The 19,901-nt window shown below is 48.4% G+C and overlaps 1 protein-coding gene across 2 annotated transcripts in view; it reads right to left on the bottom strand.

Moving 5' to 3' along the window:
• SAMD10 (sterile alpha motif domain containing 10) overlaps nt 1–19,901 on the bottom strand; it is a 59,223-nt gene that overhangs the window by 27,805 nt on the left and 11,517 nt on the right. For both annotated transcript variants that reach the window (XM_028735467.2, XM_077929386.1), the window contains exon 2: nt 26–210. In XM_028735467.2, the coding sequence (XP_028591300.2) occupies nt 26–210 (185 nt within the window). The remainder of the gene's footprint in view (nt 1–25; nt 211–19,901) is intronic.

The following is a 19,901-nucleotide window of genomic DNA, read 5'->3' as shown; positions in this document are numbered from 1 at the left end:
GGAGATTTCCTGCCTGCCATCATACCTGGGAGCCTTCCGTTCCTGGCTGCTGGAGGAGTTTGACGGTCCTCCCTCCCGCCGATCGCTGGCTTCGCCCGTCGTGCCAGGTCAGGCTGCTGCCGGAGTTCCTCTGCAGGCGGTAATTGAGGTTCTCGGCCGACACGGTGTGTTCTAGAAGGTTCTGGCAGAAGCTGAAGTGAGCGGCGGCGGCTGTCGGGGAGAGAAGGGCAAGAACATAAAACCAACTGAGGCAATGAGGCAGTAATCCTCTCCCAATGCAACATTCCTCCTCTACACAAACACACCCGTCTCCTCAAGATCAAATCATATTCAGAGTGTCGGACTAGGGCCAGGGTTCGAATTCTGCACTCGGCAGTGAACCTCACTGGGCAACCATGGGCCAGTCACTGCCTCTCAGCCTAACCTATCTCACAGGGTTGTTGCGGGGATTAAATGGGGAGCGGCAAACCTTGAGACTCTCGGAGAAAATAGTGGGATATAAACGCAACCATAAGCAAACAAGCACACCAATAAATGCAATTTTTTAAAATCCCACCCTTGTTCATTAAGAGCTTTGGGGGGCTACGCTGTTCCCTCGCCCTTCATCTTCACAACACACCTGTGAGGTAGGCTCAGGCAGAGCGACAGGGCCTGGTGCGAGCTACCATAGCGCTTTTTGTTGAATGGTCTCTTTAAATCTGAAGGTTCATTTTTGTTCCACAAGACGTGTATTTCTTTAAAGGCCAGAGCAAATAACGTGACCTGGTTTTGCAGCTGTGAAGCAGTATAGAAGGTGCTGTTAAGTTGTGGCGATTAAGCTGTTGGGTATGGTATATAAAGAGCAGCATGTAGTTCTCTCAGTACCCTGGTGGATGGGTCACACTTATTGATATAATGTAATTTAGTGTAAAAGGAGGTTTTTCTGTGATTAAAACCTAGCAAAATTTATTTTGCGTTTCTTGAATGTGTGGTCTCCCCAGCACGCTTTCTGCAGCGCAACTAATCTGCAAATAGCCAACACTTTTAACTGTCACGGCTTCCTTCCCCCCTTGGAGCTATAGTTTGCTAAGGGTTCTGAGAGTAGTTAGGAGAGAGTAAGTTGTGGGTGAACATATCAGACGACACAGCGATTCTTCAAACAGCTCTTGTTTATTCACAGGCCAGAACAGACTGAACTGAAGGGTTCAGCCAGCCTGCTTATATAGAGCTCAACTACAAAGCAACAGTAACAACTTTCTGTAACTATCCAATCACTGAACGTCGCTTTCAGTACCTTATTTGCATATGCGGACTTGAGTGAAAACTATCTACAGTATCCCCCTGCTGACCAAGGGAGAGAACTTTAGTACATAACAACAACTCCCAGAGTGGTTCAACCATCGATCCCGTTTCCCAGGGAACCTTATGAGAACGGTTTCCTCAGACCAGACCCCGCGTGCTTGGTCACTGACAGAGGCCCTGCTCCAAGCGCCGCCTCCTCTCAGAGGCTTAGAAAGAGGCGATGAAAAACAGCACCTTTTTGGTTAAGGCATCCAGATTTTAGAATTCTCTGCCTCGGGAAATTCTCTGCCTCATTGGAAAATTGCAGAAAACAGATCAGAAGAATCTTGCATCTCCTTGTATGCAGCTGTTGGTAGAGCACGAGACTCTTTATCTCTGGGTTGTGGATTGGGCAAAAGATTCCTGCACTGCAGGGGGTTGGACTAGATGACCCCGTGGGTTCCCTTCTATGACCTATGATCAGCTATGTGTGTCTATTCCTCCTGGCTTTTGGGAGTTGGCTTTTTTTGGCTGCTCTTTGGCCTTGCTATTATTGCTGGCAGCTTCTTTCGTTTTAAAACTGTTTCGTTGTCAAATGTCCTTACCGCGAGCCGCCCCGGGGTTCCCACCGAGCTGGAAGGTATATTAAGTACCGTATTTTTCGCTCTATAAGACACACCAGACCATAAGATGCACCTAGTTTTTGGAGGAGGAAAACAAGAAAACAAATATTCTGAATCTCAGAAGCCAGAACTGCAAGAGGGATCGCTGTGCAGTGAAAGCAGCAATCCCTCTTGCTGTTCTGGCTTCTGGGATAGCTGCGCAGCCTGCATTCGCTCCATAAGACACACACACATTTCCCCTTACTTTTTAGGAGGGAAAAAGTGAGTCTTCTACAGCAAAAAATACAGTATTTCGCTAACCCAAGTCAAACGACATGGATTCAGGCTGCAGCCCAAGCCTGTGTCTATTTACTCAAACGTGCAATCCGCTGAACTCGGACACATCTGCTCCCAGGCGTACATCGCGTCGTTTCACTATATACATATAGTCTTTGCGGTCAGGCTGGAGCAGAGAGGGCTGAATCAAACGCTGCGGTTAGCCGAGCCACAGCGCTCTCTGATCTCCGCTCGGCTGGACTGCCAATTCCCCTCCAGCAATCTAAATGCAATGCAATTAAACGTTATGTCCCAGCAATTAAAAGCTTTATTGAAGGGGAGTGCAAACAGGCAGCTGGGTGGGGCTGTTTGTGAGAAAAGGCCAACTCAAGGGGATGAGCTGTGCTATTATTTGGACGGCGGGGTTGCTGGAACAGAAGCTGCAAGCCTGGAACCAGAGCTGGGTCAGTGGTTTCTGCCTCCCAGGACCCTGTGCTTGGCGTGTAGCAAATAATATTTTGCATCAGTGTTATTAGGGATGAGGGACGCGGGTGGCGCTGTGGGTTAAACCACAGAGCCTAGGACTTGCCGATCAGAAGGTCGGCGGTTCGAATCCCCACGACGGGGTGAGCTCCTGTTGCTCAGTCCCAGCTCCTGCCAACCTAGCAGTTCGAAAGCACATCAAAGTGCAAGTAGATAAATAGGTACCACTCCGGCAGGAAGGTAAACGGTGTTTCCGTGTGCTGCTCTGGTTCGCCAGAAGCGGCTTAGTCATGCTGGCCACATGACCCGGAAGCTGTACGCCGGCTCCCTCGGCCAATAAAGCGAGATGAGCGCCGCAACCCCAGAGTCGGTCACGACTGGACCTAATGGTCAGGGGTCCCTTTATTAGGGATGGAGGAGAAACGTATGTGGAATGTATCTTTAAAGTCTGCGGCCTAATTAGAATTTCGAAGTACATCGGAACACGGCTGCTGATCCACACCAGGGGTGCCAACCTGAATTCGGGGAGGGCATGTAAGCCCTGCCCCACATCATAATGGATCGCACCATTTGAATGGCAATGCCCATCAACTTCGGGGGGGCAGCCCCCTCAAATATTTTATGGGGTGGGGCAAAGGGACCTTGGTCCCTAGGAGTTGGCTCCTATGCTTCTCTGATTATGGCGATGCTGTTTTGGCTAAAGAAAATGCATACAAAAATTTGCACTTTAGCAGGAAAATGCATTGAAAAAGCATACGTATATTTTAGAGGGAGAATGCACGCAAAAATGGTTGTTTGGGGGGGAAAGTCTGTGCAATTGCTCTAATATAGTACTGGAACTAAATAAAGTACTGGAACTAAAACTTTGCATATTCTCCTGGGATGAATGAGATGGGGTGACTTGTTACCGCTGGCTATTCTGGAGGTCAGCAGAGCTAAAAATGGAAACCGTTATCTCAAAAGGAATCTCACCTCTGGTATGAATAAGATTAGCTGCCTTTGGGGAAGCCAGAATATCTCAGCCTCCACTTCCCAGACCTACAATATAGGGGATAACTAATGATTCTTGCCCACCCCCAGTTATATTTTATTATTATTTTTCAAAAATTTCACCTATACATTCCTATACATAATAATTTTTTTATTTTGTTTTGTTGACTTCCCATCCCACTTTCCACTATGTTTTTAATTTCCCCTCCTTGCGGCACCCTCTCTTATGCCATAACAATAATCAGGGCTTTTTCCCCCAGCTGAAACTCGCCAGAACTCGGTTCTGGCACCTCTCAGGTGGGTACCATTGCAGCACTAACAACTAGGCCTTGCATGCAGACTACCTGTAAGGAACAATCCATGCCAAACCATCATTTGCTTGTGACACATCGCCTAGTTGTTAGTGCTGCTGCTGCTGCTGCTGTCACTACTTCTTGGCATGGAAATCTCTGCTTTACAGTAACCTCCTAAAGTAATCCCGAATCATTATTCTCCCATTAAAAGAAAAGACGATTATAATGGCAATGGCTTTTCCTGTAATTTATATACAGTGGTACCTTAACTCTGACTTTAATACATATTTCCCTTAATGGTTTGACTTCCCACCTTTACCTCCTTAACGGTTTTATCCCCAGCCTTTTCCTGTTGCATTATGCAGTGTATTTATATCTCCTATAAATATTTCCTCTATTTCAATTGCTAAGGCAGCAACACCTTTGAAGGTGCATCAAACGGGGAAAAGAAAAACCTTAAAATAAAAATATTAATAACCGAGAGAGAAACAACGCTTAGCGTATTTTTCGCCCTATAGGACGCACTTTTTCCCCTCCAAAAATGAAGGGGAAATGTGTGTGCATCCTATGGGCCGAATGCAGGCTTTCGCTGAAGCCTGGAGAGCGAGGGGGGTCGGTGCGCACCGACCCCTCTCGCTCTCCAGGCTTCAGGAGAGCCCCAGCGCCAGCCCCACAAGGTCGGGGGACAGAGGGAGGCAGAACGCCGCCATCCCGCTGTTTCCCGAAGTGGTTTGGAGGCTGACGGCGGGGAGACCCCGCCGCCAGCCCCGCAAGCTCCGGGGACAGCTGGGAGGCGCAGCGCGTCTTCCTGCGGTCCCCAGACCTGATCTGAAGGCGGGCGGCGGGGAGAAGAGCGCTTCTCCCTACTGCCAGCCCCGCAAGCTCCGGGGAAAGCTGGGAGACGCAGCGCGTCTTCCTGCTGTCCCCGGACCTGATATGAAGGCGGGCGGCGGGGAGAACAGCGCTTCTCCCCGCTGCCGGCCCCACAAGCGCCTGGGGGGAAAATAAATTTTTTTCTTTATTTCCCCCCCAAAAAACTTGATGCGTCCTATGGGCCGGTGCGTCCTATGGGGTGAAAAATACGGTAATTTTTTCTCATTCTTATTCCCAACACTGTCTTTACCATAGTGGTGTGAAAAGACACCAGGAGCAAAAATCACAGCATCATTTGGGACTTCTATTTCTGCTCTCTGTCAGTCTAGATAGTCACCCAAATGTTGGTTTAAATGTCATCTTATTTTTAAACACACACACATTTCCTTCCCTTCTGACAAAACCCCAAACTGGTGATGCTGATTCACTCCGAGGCAATTAAACCGTGAGGCCGGCGGCGACTGTGCACTCCAGACACTTTCCACAGGGAGGAAGATGCGCTCAACAGCCAGCTTTCGCACCGGAGGCAGAAAAATGATTCACCACACGATCACCCTAGATTTATGCCAGGAATTGGCTGTGGCGGGTCCCTCCACTCAGAGGTCTGCTGCGCTGACCTCAATGCAGAAAGCCACGCATCATTTCGCACCAGCCGAAAACACAATAGGGAAACAGGAGACCCTGAGGTCTTCCGCTTTCCAAAATATAATTTACTTCCAGTCGTAGGACTCTATCTGCCTTACACAGAATCAGAGTGTGGGTCCATGCGGCCCTGTGAAGGCTACTTAGGAGGACGAGGAATTTTACACATCAGTTGGGAAGACAGGCAAACTAATGCCTGTGTACTGGAAGAAGCAAAGATCACCAGTGTCAAAGCAATGATTCTTCAACATCAACTTCATTGGACTGGTCATGTTGTGCGGATGCTTGATTACTGTCTTCCAAAGCAACTACAGTGGTACCTCGGGCTACATACGCTTCAGGTTACAGACTCCACTAACCCAGAAATAGTACCTCAGGTTAAGAACTTTGCTTCAGGATGAGAACAGAAATCGCGTGGTGGCGGCGCAGTGGCAGCAGGAGGCCCCATTAGCTAAAGTGGTGCTTCAGGTTAAGAACAGTTTCAAGTTAAGAACGGACCTCCGGAACGAATTAAGTACTTAATCCAAGGTACCAGTGTACTCTGTTCCGAACGTAAAAATGGAAAGTGTAATGCTGGTGGTCAACAAAAGAGGTTTAAAGACTCTCTCATGGCAAATCTTAAAAAATGTAGTACAAACACCAACAATTGGGAAACACTGACCTGCGAGCGCTCCAATTGGAGAACAGCCTCTACCAAAGGTGTCATGGGTTTTGAAGACACTTGAACTTAGGATGAAAGGGAGAAACGTGCTAAGAGGAAGGCACGCTTGGCAAATCCACACCGTGGTCAACTTCCTCTTGGAAACCTATGTCCTCACTGTGGAAGGACGTGTGGATCCAGAATTGGCCTCCACAGTCACTTATGCACTCACTGTTAAAACCGTGTTTATGGAAGACAATCTTACTCAGCTATGAGGAATCACCAAAGAAGAAGAAGAAGAAGAAGAAGAAGAAGAAGAAGAAGAAGAAGAAGAAGAGGAGGAAGAAGACGACTTAGGAGGACGTAAGAAGTTTCTCACTGGGCTGTATCAAAATCCCACCTATTTCAGCATATACACTCCTGGGTCAGAACTGGGGGCAGCTGAACAGGAGAGAGACCTTGGGTTCATTGCAAATCGCTCCAAGAAGATGTTGATCTAGTGTGCGGACAATATAGTTGCTACATGGGATATCTCTATATATTCCCCAAGGGTATTTTCAAAAGATTATGGAAATCTGCTTGAGATAGGTCTCCACCTTCAATTAGACCTGGGATGTTCTGCAGATGTTCTACTAGAGAGCTAAAGGCCCTTCCCTTGGGAGATCACTCCCCAAACCCAGGTCAGTGGTGGGTCCTCTGCAGAGCTGTGGACCTTGGCATGTGCCTGGTCATCTTGACCCTTGACGCTGGTCCAAGACTGCAGCACTTTTGGGAAGTGGTGCATTTACAAACACACATCAAAACACCTAAGTGGTGCATTTACCATGTGGACATATTGTAGGTCTTTGATGCTCTGAAAGAGAGCACATGGCAGAGTCTCTCAAATACCATCCACAGAGAATCACCCTTAGATCAGACTCTTCCACCTGCGTTAACAATCAGAAAATCAAAACCCGCCACGATCAAGGAAGGGTGTGTGTGTCAATGAGGAAACTCCCTTGCACGAGACTCGCGCACCTGTCTCCCTGGATAAAAAAGCATCCGGCTTTGTCTAAGCTGCCGTTGATCCTGGCAAGCAAAGACGAGCAGCGAGCACTACAATAAACGGGCAGATCAGAGAGCTGAGGAACGGAGGCTCCTGTGTAAGTCTGCCTCGTGTGTTCCAGGAATGAAAGTGTTCCGGAAAGCCATTGATCTATTGTGTGCTAATTCCATCGCCTCTCTAGCTGCTAGAGACCCTTGACTGAAGCTGTTGCGTGAAATGCACCCCTGAAAGAGGATAGCTTCAAAGCTGGGGGGGGGGTACATTTGACCTACCTGAGCAATTGCCCTTTCACAGAAATAAACCTGGCCAAGGGGCATAAGCAAGTAGAAAGGGGTCGAGGGAAGAGGAATGGAAATTGGAAACAACAAAAAAGGAGAAGATTAATCAAGCCCTTTGCAAAAGCAGGATTACTGCATCCTCGCAAAGGTTGCCAATGCCCTTGATTCGAAAGGTTGTAGCTGGATTTCAAATGCTCACGGCAAAGAGGAATTTGGGGGTCTTCCCTCCCCTGTGCTCTGGCAGAAGGGGTGTGGCAGCCTACGATTTGTGATTTCTCATGCTCTAACTTTGGGCAGTTAATGAAAGCGGAGAAAGGACCGCAGGGCACAGAGATGATGGGGAACGGACATGCATGTGCACACAGACAATGCGGCAAGGAAGATCTATGTGCAGGCTTCAGCCTTCCATGCTTGCAGCCGAGACAAATCGGGATGGGCGTTTGCATCCAGCAGTGCTCCTCTGGCCCAGAGATGGGTTGCTGCGCTCATTAGGCCTGACACTCCTGCGCAGATCGTGCTTCTGCTAATAAAGAGTTAGCTCCAATTCTGAACTGGGTGGCTACTGACTGGCAAGCTCCTGGGAGAGGAGTGCATCTTAGCATCCTTTGAAATCAGAACTGGTGCTGAGCGGTACCTTTCAGATCGCGCACTGCATAAACAGAATCTCAAAGGCAGCCCCCCAGATAGCACTTAGGGAACGGCCACAGATCAGCAACAGAGAGAATCCCTTGTATGAGAAGATCCCAGGTCTGAGACCTTGGAGACGCACTGCCCGTCAGTGCAGGCAACACTGAGATAGGTGGGCCAACGAGGCAGCTTCTTATATCTTACGAAACTGTAAGAATGCTGCCCTGCGTGGCTCAGATTATTCACTGTTTATGGCTCCACTGCATGATTTCAGAACGGTGTCTCACCTGAGAGGTGTGATTGGGACACAGTTCTCAAAGTGCATGAAAACCGGCACACTTGTGCCGTGCACACACCATACATTTAAAGCACGACGCTTCCCCAGGATAATTCTGGGAATTGTGGTTCATTACAGGTGCTGGGAACTGTACTTCCAGGAGGGATGAATGAGGGTTCGCAGGATTCTTTGCACATGTGCTTTAAAGAGATAGTGTGTTGGAATGGATATACCTTGTACAGGTACTTTAAAAAATGGGCACCTTGCTTAATAAATCGGTATCATCGCATGAGTAGTCACCAAGCGCTGGGGAACTCTCATTTTCGAAGCTAACTGCTGATTTTGGACTAGTTAAAAATACGGTAAAGCGAGAGGCTGGCTGAGCAACAGCAGGAGCAGATGGAAGGAGACGGGGCCGTAAATAAAGAGGGATTTTGGGAACGGCAAACAGATTCGCACTTTGATGGAGGAGTCCAGGCCTGGCGAGCCTTTGGTCAACTCGCGAGGTCAGATTTTCTCATTATATGACACAACAGGGTGCAGAGCCTCAAGCTCAGGAGATACAATTCACACATCTGTTCGGGGTGCAGGGAACATGTATCGTTCCAGGGCAAAAGGGTTCCAGTTTGGAACGGGGGCAGAACAAATGGGAGCAAACAGTCGCTCCATCAGGGATCCTGATTTCATTGCACCAAATGCTGGGTGGGGTTGTAAGGAGGGGAGGTGGCTGTCTGAACTGCTTTCTTTTTGTAAACGGGAACTGCAATGTGAAAAAAGAGATAGAAATAAAAATGCATGTTATTCTAACACATCTATATGGTACCACTCTAAGAAATGCTCTTCACAGCCACATTTTGCAGCAGGCATTAACTTTGTGATAGGAATTTGGGGGTCTTAGGTAAAGGTAAAGGGACCCCTGACCATTAGGTCCAGTCGTGGCCGACTCTGGGGTTGCGGCGCTCATCTCGCTTTATTGGCCGAGGGAGCCAGCGTACAGCTTCCGGGTCATGTGGCCAGCATGACTAAGCCGCTTCTGGCGAACCAGAGCAGCACACGGAAATGCCGTTTACCTTCCTGCCAGAGCGGTACCTATTTATCTACTTGCACTTTGACGTGCTTTCGAACTGCTAGGTTGGCAGGAACAGGGACCGAGCAACGGGAGCTCACCCCGTCGCGGGGATTTGAACCGCCGACCTTCTGATCGGCAAGTCCTAGGCTCTGTGGTTTAACCCACAGCACCACCCGTGTCCCATCTTTGGAGTCTTAGATATATGTTAAATGTTCATAAGTGCACCAACCAAGCACATACATAGATAAGCACAGGAAGACCGACCTGAAACCATTTTGATTCCCGAACTGATCAAATGTTTTCCCTGCAAGGAGGGAGGGGGGGGGTCAGGGAGCCTTCCCATTGTCTCAGGAATTGAGTAATCAGCATTTTAATGGGTGACAGACTATCAGGAAAGACAATCAGGAAAGGCAATAAGATAACCTGGCAAACAGGGAAAACAACATTCAAATTTCTGTTTTAGACCACCTTTTCTGTGATGTAGGTATCTGGGGGGTGGTCTTAGGTTACATCCCCTCTGTGATGTATGTATGATGTATGGAGGGGTGGTCTGGAGCTCCAGGGTAGGGAATTTAAAATGTCTATATAAGGCCTTGCGCGCCATTGTTCTGGGTTCCTCCTCCCTCCTGCGTGTGGTGAGTGAGGACCCTGTTGCAACAGATCAGTAAAGATCAGGCTTACTAGCTGCTTTGCTTCTCAGTATTCTCTGGTTGGCCTCTGTTCTTTTCTCCTACCAATAGGGAACCTACGTAAGGACTCTATATGGGCTCTTGGATACCCCAAAAGGGAAAAGGGCAGATTTTTTGTTTACAACAGCTTTCCTGGTTGTCTTTAAAAGAAGCCCTACCTACAGCGAATGACAAACCTGAGCTGGGCATGAGCAGAACATGGATTATTATTCTTGCCTTGCAAGGATTGGACTGGTTGACCCTTGGGTTGCCTTCAAAGTCTACAGGCCAGATCTCTCCATGCAGGGCTGCTATGAAGCTGGTGAAGGGCATTTCTGGCTACCAGCCCCTGGACTTCTCCACTTATTGCAAAGTCAAGTTGCAGTCCCAATCAGCACACTTGGTCTCTTAATGGAGGAGAGGGCAAGCCTATCTAAGGCCAGTTGGAGACCACCTTGTGGAATCTCCCAACCACAACAACCTCCTTGGAACTAACCTCATCTCATTTGCCCTGATCCATCCCCAAATGTGCCTTTGGTACAACTTTGCCAATGGATTTGGTTTCCCCTTAAGATATCATCTCTAAACTTGGAATGAGGGTTATGGGGGGACAGTCTTTGTTGATGTTTCAATGCTGGGTGAAATTTTGATTCAAGATGGCACACTGAAATGTGATTTTGGTGCGACTTTGCCCATATTTTTTTGGTATACGTTTGGCCATCTCTTGAGATATAGTCACCAAATTTGGCACGAGGGTTCCCGAGCTGGGGGCAGCAGTCTTCACTGATGTCTGGATGCTGGGTGACATTTTGAATCAAGATGGTGGACCAAATGTGACTTTGGATGGACTAGGCCCATTTTTTGGCATGGTCCAAGCTCACAAATTACACTACCCATTTAATAATAATATTATTTTGTTTCTGCAAAATACTTTCATATTGCTGGGCGCTCTGCTAGCAGGTTCTAGTTGGAGCCTGCAGAATCTGGAATTTGCTGGCTGTTTAGGCTATGGTTCTGTTAGCACAACACACTTTTAATGGTTGGGCCACTCAGACACTGAGATGCTGGCAGGTCGGAAATCTTAAGGGAAAGAGGGATAAAGGAAAGATGGTGACGTGTGAGAGAATGCATAGTGCCTTCTTTGAGGGATCTGCTCGCTTTCATTTCTTTCCCCCTTCTTCACAACGCCTCAAACAATTCCCTCCGACTGCTGCTTCCGTCTTTTCGCACAAACCGCAGTCTGTCCCCTGCTTCTTTCCCGTGCCCCAGAGTTCCTGGAAGCTACCTATCTGGGCCTTGTAATTAAAAGAGGAGGATTAAGAGCTTGGCATCCTTTGCGTGCACACACAACACTCTCCCGCTGGCTAGGGGAGCTCCCCCCTTCCTCCTGCCTCATTGTCCGCCCCATCCGATAATCCCTTTCTCCCCCAGCCCCTCGCTGGTTTCATTCACTCTCAAGGCGGGCCATGCAAAACGAGGCAGAATGCAAAGGGCTGGAAAACAGCTTAATCCACAAACGCCACCAGACTTCTAAATCTGCTGCCCACTTCCGCAGCTCAGCCCCTCTTAATCCCATGTCAAGTGGGGATTTCCAGGGTCTTTCATACACCCAGATGAGCAAGCCTGAATGACCCTTGCAGACACATTCATTACTGCCTGCGTGACACGGCTCTCTGATGGGAGTCCCTCAAGTTCTGCTCTCTGAAGGTGCATTCAGATGTGGGGCTGGTTGCCTTAGCTTTCCTGGTTATAATACTAGCACCTCTGCCCTGGTTTCTGATGTTCCTTTTACGCTGCATTGCCCGTTGTGCTGCGGAACGGTGGCTCTCCGGCAGATATACCTCCACACTGCGTGAAATTTCGTGACACAGCAGTAAGGTAAAGGGACCCCTGACCGTTAGGTCCAGTCGTGGCCGACTTTGGAGTTGCGGCGCTCATCTCGCTTTATTGGCCGAGGGAGCCGGCGTACAGTCATGTAGCCAGCATGACTAAGCAGCTTCTGGCGAACCAGAGCAGCGCACAGAGACGCCGTTTACCTTCCCACCAGAGCGGTACCTATTTATCTACTTGCACTTTGATGTGCTTTCGAACTGCTAGGTTGGCAGGAGCAGGGACAGAGCAACGGGAGCTCACCCCGTTATGGGGATTCGAACCGCCGACCTTCGGATCGGCAAGTCCTAGGCTCAGTGGTTTAGACCACAACGCCACCTGCATCCCTCCCCCATCAATACCACCCCAAAATTCGTGGCATGGCATATGGTACAGTGGTCAGCAAACTTTTTCAGCAAGGGGCCGGTCCACTGTCCCTCAGACCTTGTGGGGGGCTGGACTATATATATATTTTGGGGGGGTGGGGGTGGAATGAACGGATTCCTATGCCCCACAAATAACCCAGAGATGCATTTTAAATTAAAGGACATATTCTACTCATGTAAAAACACACTGATTCCCAGACCATCCGCAGGCCAGATTTAGAAGGTGATACGCCGGATCCGGCCTCCGGGCCTTAGTTTGCCTGTCCATGGGTTAGAGCATCAGGCTGGGACCTGGGAGACCAGGGTTCAAATTCTGCCTCAGCCATGAAGCTCACTGGGTGACCTTGGGCTGGTCACAGCCTAACCTACCTCACAGGGCTGTTGTGAGGATAAAATGGGAGGAAAGGTGTGATGTAAATGTGATAACTGAATAAATGGAAACAGCGAGGAAATTGCAGCACAAAACTCCAGGTTCGTGAGGTTGTGAATGGATTTTTTCTGGAAGCAATGATTGCAGAGATGAGCATTAAACCATAAGCTCGATTTCCAGAAGAGGCCTTCGTGTCCTGTGAAAGATCATATAAAGTTTGGAAATTATAGGCAAGCAAACCTCAAAGAATAAAGTGCTGTCTGAACACAGGCAAAGACTTCTTCACACTAGCAGAAATGTGGGAAGAAATACACCTGGGCAAATTTGCTTCCAGATTCATTTGATTATTTTGCAACGTACTTAATCTGAAAGGCTGCAAACGAGGCTGGCTCCAGGTTCGACAGCAAAGGGCTTCTAATGCACCCCCATTTATACTGGCGTCACCTGGTGACAGCGGAATGCGACCCTTAAAATTTCCAGCAACGTCCCTGATAATTTTGGGGGCCGGTGGGAAATTGAAACAGTGGTTTGCAGACCCAGATGTCTGGCTCCTGAGTGACAGCCTGCCCTGCTGGGCCAGTGACTGACAGCTACTCACAGGTGCTGGGTGCTGATGCTGGGCCCAACTGCAAAAACACTTTGGGGGGTTGATTTATCACCATTTGTTTAAGTAATTAATTGATCAATCAGTTAACGTTTAGACACATGAGAATTGTTCCATGCAACTCGGAAGGCGGTGGACACCTCCTTCGCTGGAGTTTCTTAAACAGAGGTCAGATGACCTCCCGTCGGGGATTCTTTAGTCATCATTCCTGCATTGCATGGGGTCAGTCTAGATGAACCTTGGGAGTCCCAACTCTGCAGTTCTTTGATTCCGTGAGCTCTGTATTCTATGGAATAATAATAACAATAATGAACAGTTTTATGCCCAGAGTGGCTGGGGAAACCCACCCAGATGGGCTGGGTATAAATAATAAAATTCTTCTTCTTGTTGTTATGCTCCAAGAGCCATTTTAGGGTCTGGATCTGAGCTGGCAACCTAACACCAAACTGCGTGATAGAGAAAAAGGGGAGGAGGAGTTAGCGCCCTGACACCGCAGAGAAGTGTCTTTTGAGATGCTGTAAGTGGGTGCAATTTTTGACGATTTCATGGTTTATACCTCTCCGGCTCTTAAAATGGTTTCCTCTAGATTGCCTTAATTGGTGTTATATGAGTGTTGTGCCGTGAAATGATTTTAAACTGCCGTTTTAACAGCTTAGTTTTATTGGAAGAAGAGGTTTCAGTTTTGCATTTTACGTTTTATTTATACGCGCAAGACAATCTTGGGAGGGTTTTTGCTCTGAAACGCAGCATAGACATGTTTAAATAACAAATAGAATCATAGAATGATAGAGTTGGAATAGACCACAAGGGCCATCGAGTCCAACCCCCTGCCAAGCAGGAAACACCTTCAGAGCACTCCTGACATATGGTTGTCAAGCCTCTGCTTACAGACCTCCAAAGAAGGAGACTCCACCACACTCCTTGGCAGCAAATACGATAAACTCAGGGGAAGGGGGAAATCAGCTTTGTGATGGCAAGATCTGCCCCATATGTGCGGGAGGGATTCTCTGCAGACATTCTAATGAAGGGGCAGCCAACAGGATACCTGTTAAGTTGTGGGTGAACATATCAGACGACACAGCAATTCTTCAAACAGCTCTTGTTTATTCAGAGGCCAGAACAGAACTGAACTGAAAAGCTCAGTCAGCCTGCTTATATAGAGCTCCAGTACAACATAACTGTAGCAACTTTCTAAAACTATCCAATCACTGAATGTCACTTTCGATCCTTCATTTGCATAACTATCTACAGTATCCCCCTGCTGGCCCAGGGTGAGAACTTCAGTACATAACAATACCCTCTAAATGTTGAAGGGCCATAACTCCCATCAGCCCCTGCCAGCATGGCTGATGGGTGAAAATTGACCCAATGGTGCACAGCTTGAGACTGGACCTCGCCATCTCCCCCACAGGATCACTGTATCCACTTGAAGCCAAATTCTTTGCATTTAACCTTTTAAAAAATGTAAATAGTAAATAGGGTGTGTGTCTCTGGCTGGCTGATAACCATCAGCAGGTGTAGATAATAATAATAATAATAATAATAATAATAATAATAATAATAATAATAATAATAATAATTTATTATTTATACCCCCCCCATCTGACTGGGCTTCCCCAGCCACTCTGGGCGACTTTCAACAAAATATTAAAATACAGTAATGCATCAAACATTAAAAGCTTCCCTAAACAGGGCTGCCTTCAGATGTCTTCTAAAACTTTGGTAGTTATTTTTCTCTTTGACATCTGGTGGGAGGGCGTTCCACAGGGCGGGTGCCACCACCGAGAAGGCCTTCTGCCTGGTTCCCTGTAACTTGGCTTCTCGCAGTGAGGGACCCGCCAGAAGGCCCTCGGCACTGGATCTCAGTGTCCGGGCAGAACGATGGGGGTGGAGACGCTCCTTCAGGTATACCAGGCCGAGGCTGTTTACAGCTTTAAATTGTGCTTGGAAACGTTCTGGGAGCCAATGTAGGTCTTTCAAGACCGGTGTTATGTGGTCCCGGCGGCCACTCCCAGTCCCCAGTCTAGCTGCTGCGTTCTGGATTAGTTATAGTTTCCGGGTCACCTTCAAAGGTAGCCCCACATAGAGCGCATTGCAGTAGTCCAAGCGAGAGGGAGAATTTCTTCCTTCCTTCCCCTTGCTGTGGTCCACTCAACCGAATTGACTCTTTGCATTGGGAGGAAATCTGCCTTAGACACCAACTGGGATTCCCCCTCTATGCATAGCAAATTTTAGCTTCAGAGGTGGTTGCAAGCAGTTCATAAGCTACAAGAAAGGAGATTCTGACTAAACATTGGGGGGAAAACTTTTTGACAACTCCCACTCCAGTTTATGCTGCTTGCGTCACACATGTAATTAAACTACGGAACTCACCACCACTGGAGACTGTGAATGGCCACCGACCTAAATTTTAAAAGAGGATCAGGCAAATTTCTACAGGAGAGGGCTCTCAGGGACTACTAGCCGCAATGGCTTTGCTTGTGCCTGCACGGTCAGAAGCCACACTATTTCTGAGTATCAGTTGCTGGAAAACAACGGAGGGGAGATTTGCTCTTGTGCTTCAATCCTACTTGTGGATTTTCCACGGGCATCTAGTCGGCCACTGTAAGAACAAGATGCTGGGATGCTGGACTAGATGGGCTCTTCTTATGTTCTTACACACTTCATTAAAGAGCGACCTTACCCTGCATGCTAAATACATAAGCCACCTTTATTTACCTGTCGACTTTGGCCACAGGTCAGCAAACTGTTTCAGCAAGGGGCTGGTCCACTGTCCCTCAGACCTTGTGGGGGTCCGGACTATATTTTTTGGGGGGGACGAATTCCTATGCCCCACAAATAACCCAGAGATGCGTTTTAAATAAAAGGACACATTCTACTCATGTAAAAACACACTGATTCCCAGGCCGGCCGCGGGCTGGATTTAGAAGGCGATTGGGCCGGATCCGGCCCCCAGATCTTAGTTGCCTACCCATGACTTAGGCAACTGAAAAGGGCAGGAAGAGGTGAACCAGTCTCTTCTGCACCGCAAAATGAAAGAAAGCTCCAGCCGCCCCCCCCCCATTGCTTTCCTTTCTGCGATTTCCTGGCTGTGATGTACATTTTGGCTCCCGCTTTGCCAAGCTGTCACTTTTGCCACAGCGGGCATTTTCTACCACGCCTAATTTTCAACACAATCAACACCACTTCCGAACCATAAAATTAAAACAACAGTGCTCCCCCTCTCACCTATAGCTAACAATAGCGCAGCCTCTATCGCTGCTGCTCTCCAGATGTTTTCTACAAAAAATAAATAAATTAAGCAACTAGAGGTGTTGGTGGGAAACAACGAAAACAACGCCTTTGAAGAACTCTCTTTGATTTATTAGCCCCTTTATTACCAGAACACCACTCAGCATTTCTGCAAATGCGTTCAGGTCAAAGCATCCAAGATGGCTTCATAAACACTCAATTTCACTGCTCCTGTGAAGGAAAGTTCTTTAATTTGCCAAACCCCATGGAGGAGGAGGAGGAGGAGGAGGCGGCGAAAGAGGAAGAGGGGAGAGAAGAGAGTACCGTATTTTTCGCTCTATAAGACGCACCAGACCACAAGACGCAGGAAAACAAGGAAAAAAAATTCTGAATCTCAGAAGCCAGAACAGCAAGAGGGATTACTGCGCAGCAAAAGCAGCAATCCCTCTTGCTGTTCTGGCTTCTGGGATAGCTGCACAGCCTGCATTCGCTCCATAAGATGCACACACATTTCCCCTTACTTTTTAGGGTGGGAAAAGCAAGTCTTATAGAGCAAAAATTATGGTATCTTGGAAAGGAAAAAGTTCCCCCTGCCATCAAGGATTGCATCTCCACCCCACCCCATACCCCGCAAATGCCCTGGGAAAACCAGGACACCCTCTATTTTTCATGCGAGAGAACGGCAGCTATTTGGTGCGTCAAGATCTCAAGTGATCTCATGCCCCCCCAAAGCACCCCTTTTTAGCGGCTGTGATCTCATGCGGGTCACTAACCCAGAAGATGCGTGTTCCGGTTTTTAGCCAGGACACGTTGAAAGGTATACAGAGGTACCTCTGGTTACGAACGGGATCCATCCGGAGCCCCGTTCGCAACCTGAAGAGAACACAACCCGCGTCTGTGCACGCGCGGATCGCAATTCGTCACTTCTGCGCATGCGCCTGACGTCATTTTGCGTGTCTGCACATGCGCGAACAGCGAAACCCGGAAGTAACCCTTTCCGGTATTTCCGGATCGCCGCGGGACGCAACCTGAAAAGACATAACCTGAAGCTAACTTAACAAGAGGTATGACTGTACTGCCCTGACAGAGGCACAGCACTGCATAATACACACTCAATGGATGCAGCTTTTTGCAGCATGGAGTGAAGGAGCAAGCTATGCTTGCTGAATATCTTGCTGTGGTGCAGCTGCTGAAGAAATCCAAGCAGCACACGTGCTTGCTCTGCCTCCACAATTGGTGGCAGTAAGTGCTTCCAAATACCGTATTTTTTGCCCTATAGGACGCACTTTCTCCCCTCCAAAAATGAAGGGGAAATGTGTGTGCGTCCTATGGGGCGAATGCAGGCTTTCGCTGAAGCCTGGAGAGCGAGAGGGGTCGGTGCGCCCCGACCCCTCTCGCTCTCCAGGCTTCAGGAGAGCCCCAGCGCCAGCCCCACAAGGTTGGGGGACAGAGGGAGGCGGAACGCCGCCATCCCGCTGTCTCCCGAAGTGGTTTGGAGGCTGACGGCGGGGAGACCCCACCGCCAGCCCAGCAAGCTCCAGGGACAGTGGGGAGGCGCAGCGCGTCTCCCCGCTGTCCCCGGACCTGATCTGAAGGCGGGCTGTGGGGAGAAGAGCGCTTCTCCCCGCTGCCGGCCCCACAAGTGCCTGGGGGGAAAATAATCCCCCCTTTATTTCCCCCCAAAAAACCTTGATGCGTCCTATGGGCCAGTACGTCCTATGGGGCGAAAAATACGGTACCTGTTGCTGGAAACCACAGGAGCAGAGATCAATGAGAAGCCTCTGAGTGACTGTGGAAGCTCCAGGATCCGCCAGCTACTACAGTCATCTGCTGAAAGCCCTGTACTTTTTGCTTTCTCACTGAACAGCACTTGGTTCTCTGTTGCGACTTCCATTATTCTTCTCTCCTGCCTCCTCTCAACCACCCTGTTAGGCAGGTTCGGCTGAGAGGTGGGCTTCTCGACTGGGGATTTGAACCCTGGTCTCTCTGGTTCTAGTCCAGCAATCAAACCATTAGAACAGTCTTCCGCAACCTGGTGCCATCCAGATGTCTCATGGCTGGGGCTGATGGCAGTTGCTTCCCCAAACATCTGGAAGGCACGTGATTGGGGAAGAATGAAGGACACAGCATTGGTGTGAGAGAGACAGAGAATTACTTTTCAGCATTACATTATTATTTATTAAATTTGTATAATATTTATTAAATTTGTATAAATTTGTATGGTGCTTTGCAACATGAAAATATAAAAAGAGAACACAAAGTACACAATTACACAAAAACAAATAAAACCCTCCCACAAGCACAAGTGGGGAGCCACCACAGAAAAGACCCTACAGCACTCTCATGGAGGAGGCACGTGAAGAAGGGCCTCAGATGATGATCTCAGGGTCCGGGTCAGTTCATCTGGGGAGAAGCAGTCCTTGAGTAACCAAACATAGGATTGGGTCGGCTCGCAAAGCTGAGTCACGTACTTCCTTGCTGACTGCAACCCACACAACATATCACATTAAAGTGCTTCAGAAATAGGCCAGTTAGCCTCCAGATCCTACGAGCTATTTATCTCCAGGCGGGGAAATGGATTTGTGGTCAGGAACGACAAGCTAGGTGCATGTTCTTCAGTAACAGGCAACAAAGAAAATCAAGAGTCCCCTGGGATTTCTTTGGAAAGGAGAATCAATCACATGGATCCAGCGCCTCCCTGCCGCAGCTTTTTATGTACTAGCTGTACTTGATCAGAGAACCAGGCGGGAAGGAACACTCGCTGTGGTCTGACTTCTTTTCTTCGGCTGAACATATTGGTTTTAATCCCTCTTCCGTGAGAGTTAACAAACTCGGAGCATCATTAGCAGAGCTGCTTTCCTTCCAAAGGAGAGACTGTTGGGTTCTTAAGAGTCAAACTGGACGTGATGTTTATTGTGCAAGTGTAATTATGATATATACTTTTTGGTTTAGTGCACAGCAACCCTTGAGTTTCCTCAGGACTCTGGGAGGTAGGGGTAGGGGAAGTTTAATTCATCGTCTTGCTTGAGATGCAAGAAGCAGCTTCAGAGACTAGGTTTTCACAGAGACACCGGAATAGCGGTTAGACTGTGGGACTAAGTCCTGGGAGACGAGGATTTAAATTCCCGCGTGGCCATGAACCTCACAGGACCTCGCCAGCCACTGTCTCCGCATCAAATATATCACAGGGTTTCTGTGATGATGAAATGGAGAGAGGGAGAACCACGCATGCCACATTGAGTTCCTTGGGGGGAAAGTGGGATAGAAAAGTTAGGATATTCGTAATCCTATGTGGTCCAGAAAATTCTCAGGCTGATCTTGCCATAGGAGTAGTAGTAATAATAATACAGTGGCACCTCTGGTTGTGAACAGAATCCGTTCCGGAGGCCCGTTCGCAACATGAAAGGAATGCAACCCG

This window comes from Podarcis muralis, chromosome 5 (genome assembly GCF_964188315.1).
Source record: "Podarcis muralis chromosome 5, rPodMur119.hap1.1, whole genome shotgun sequence".
Lineage (NCBI taxonomy): Eukaryota > Metazoa > Chordata > Lepidosauria > Squamata > Lacertidae > Podarcis > Podarcis muralis.
The sequence above is the reverse complement of the archived record's forward strand: the minus strand, read 5'-3'. Positions and strand labels throughout refer to the sequence as shown.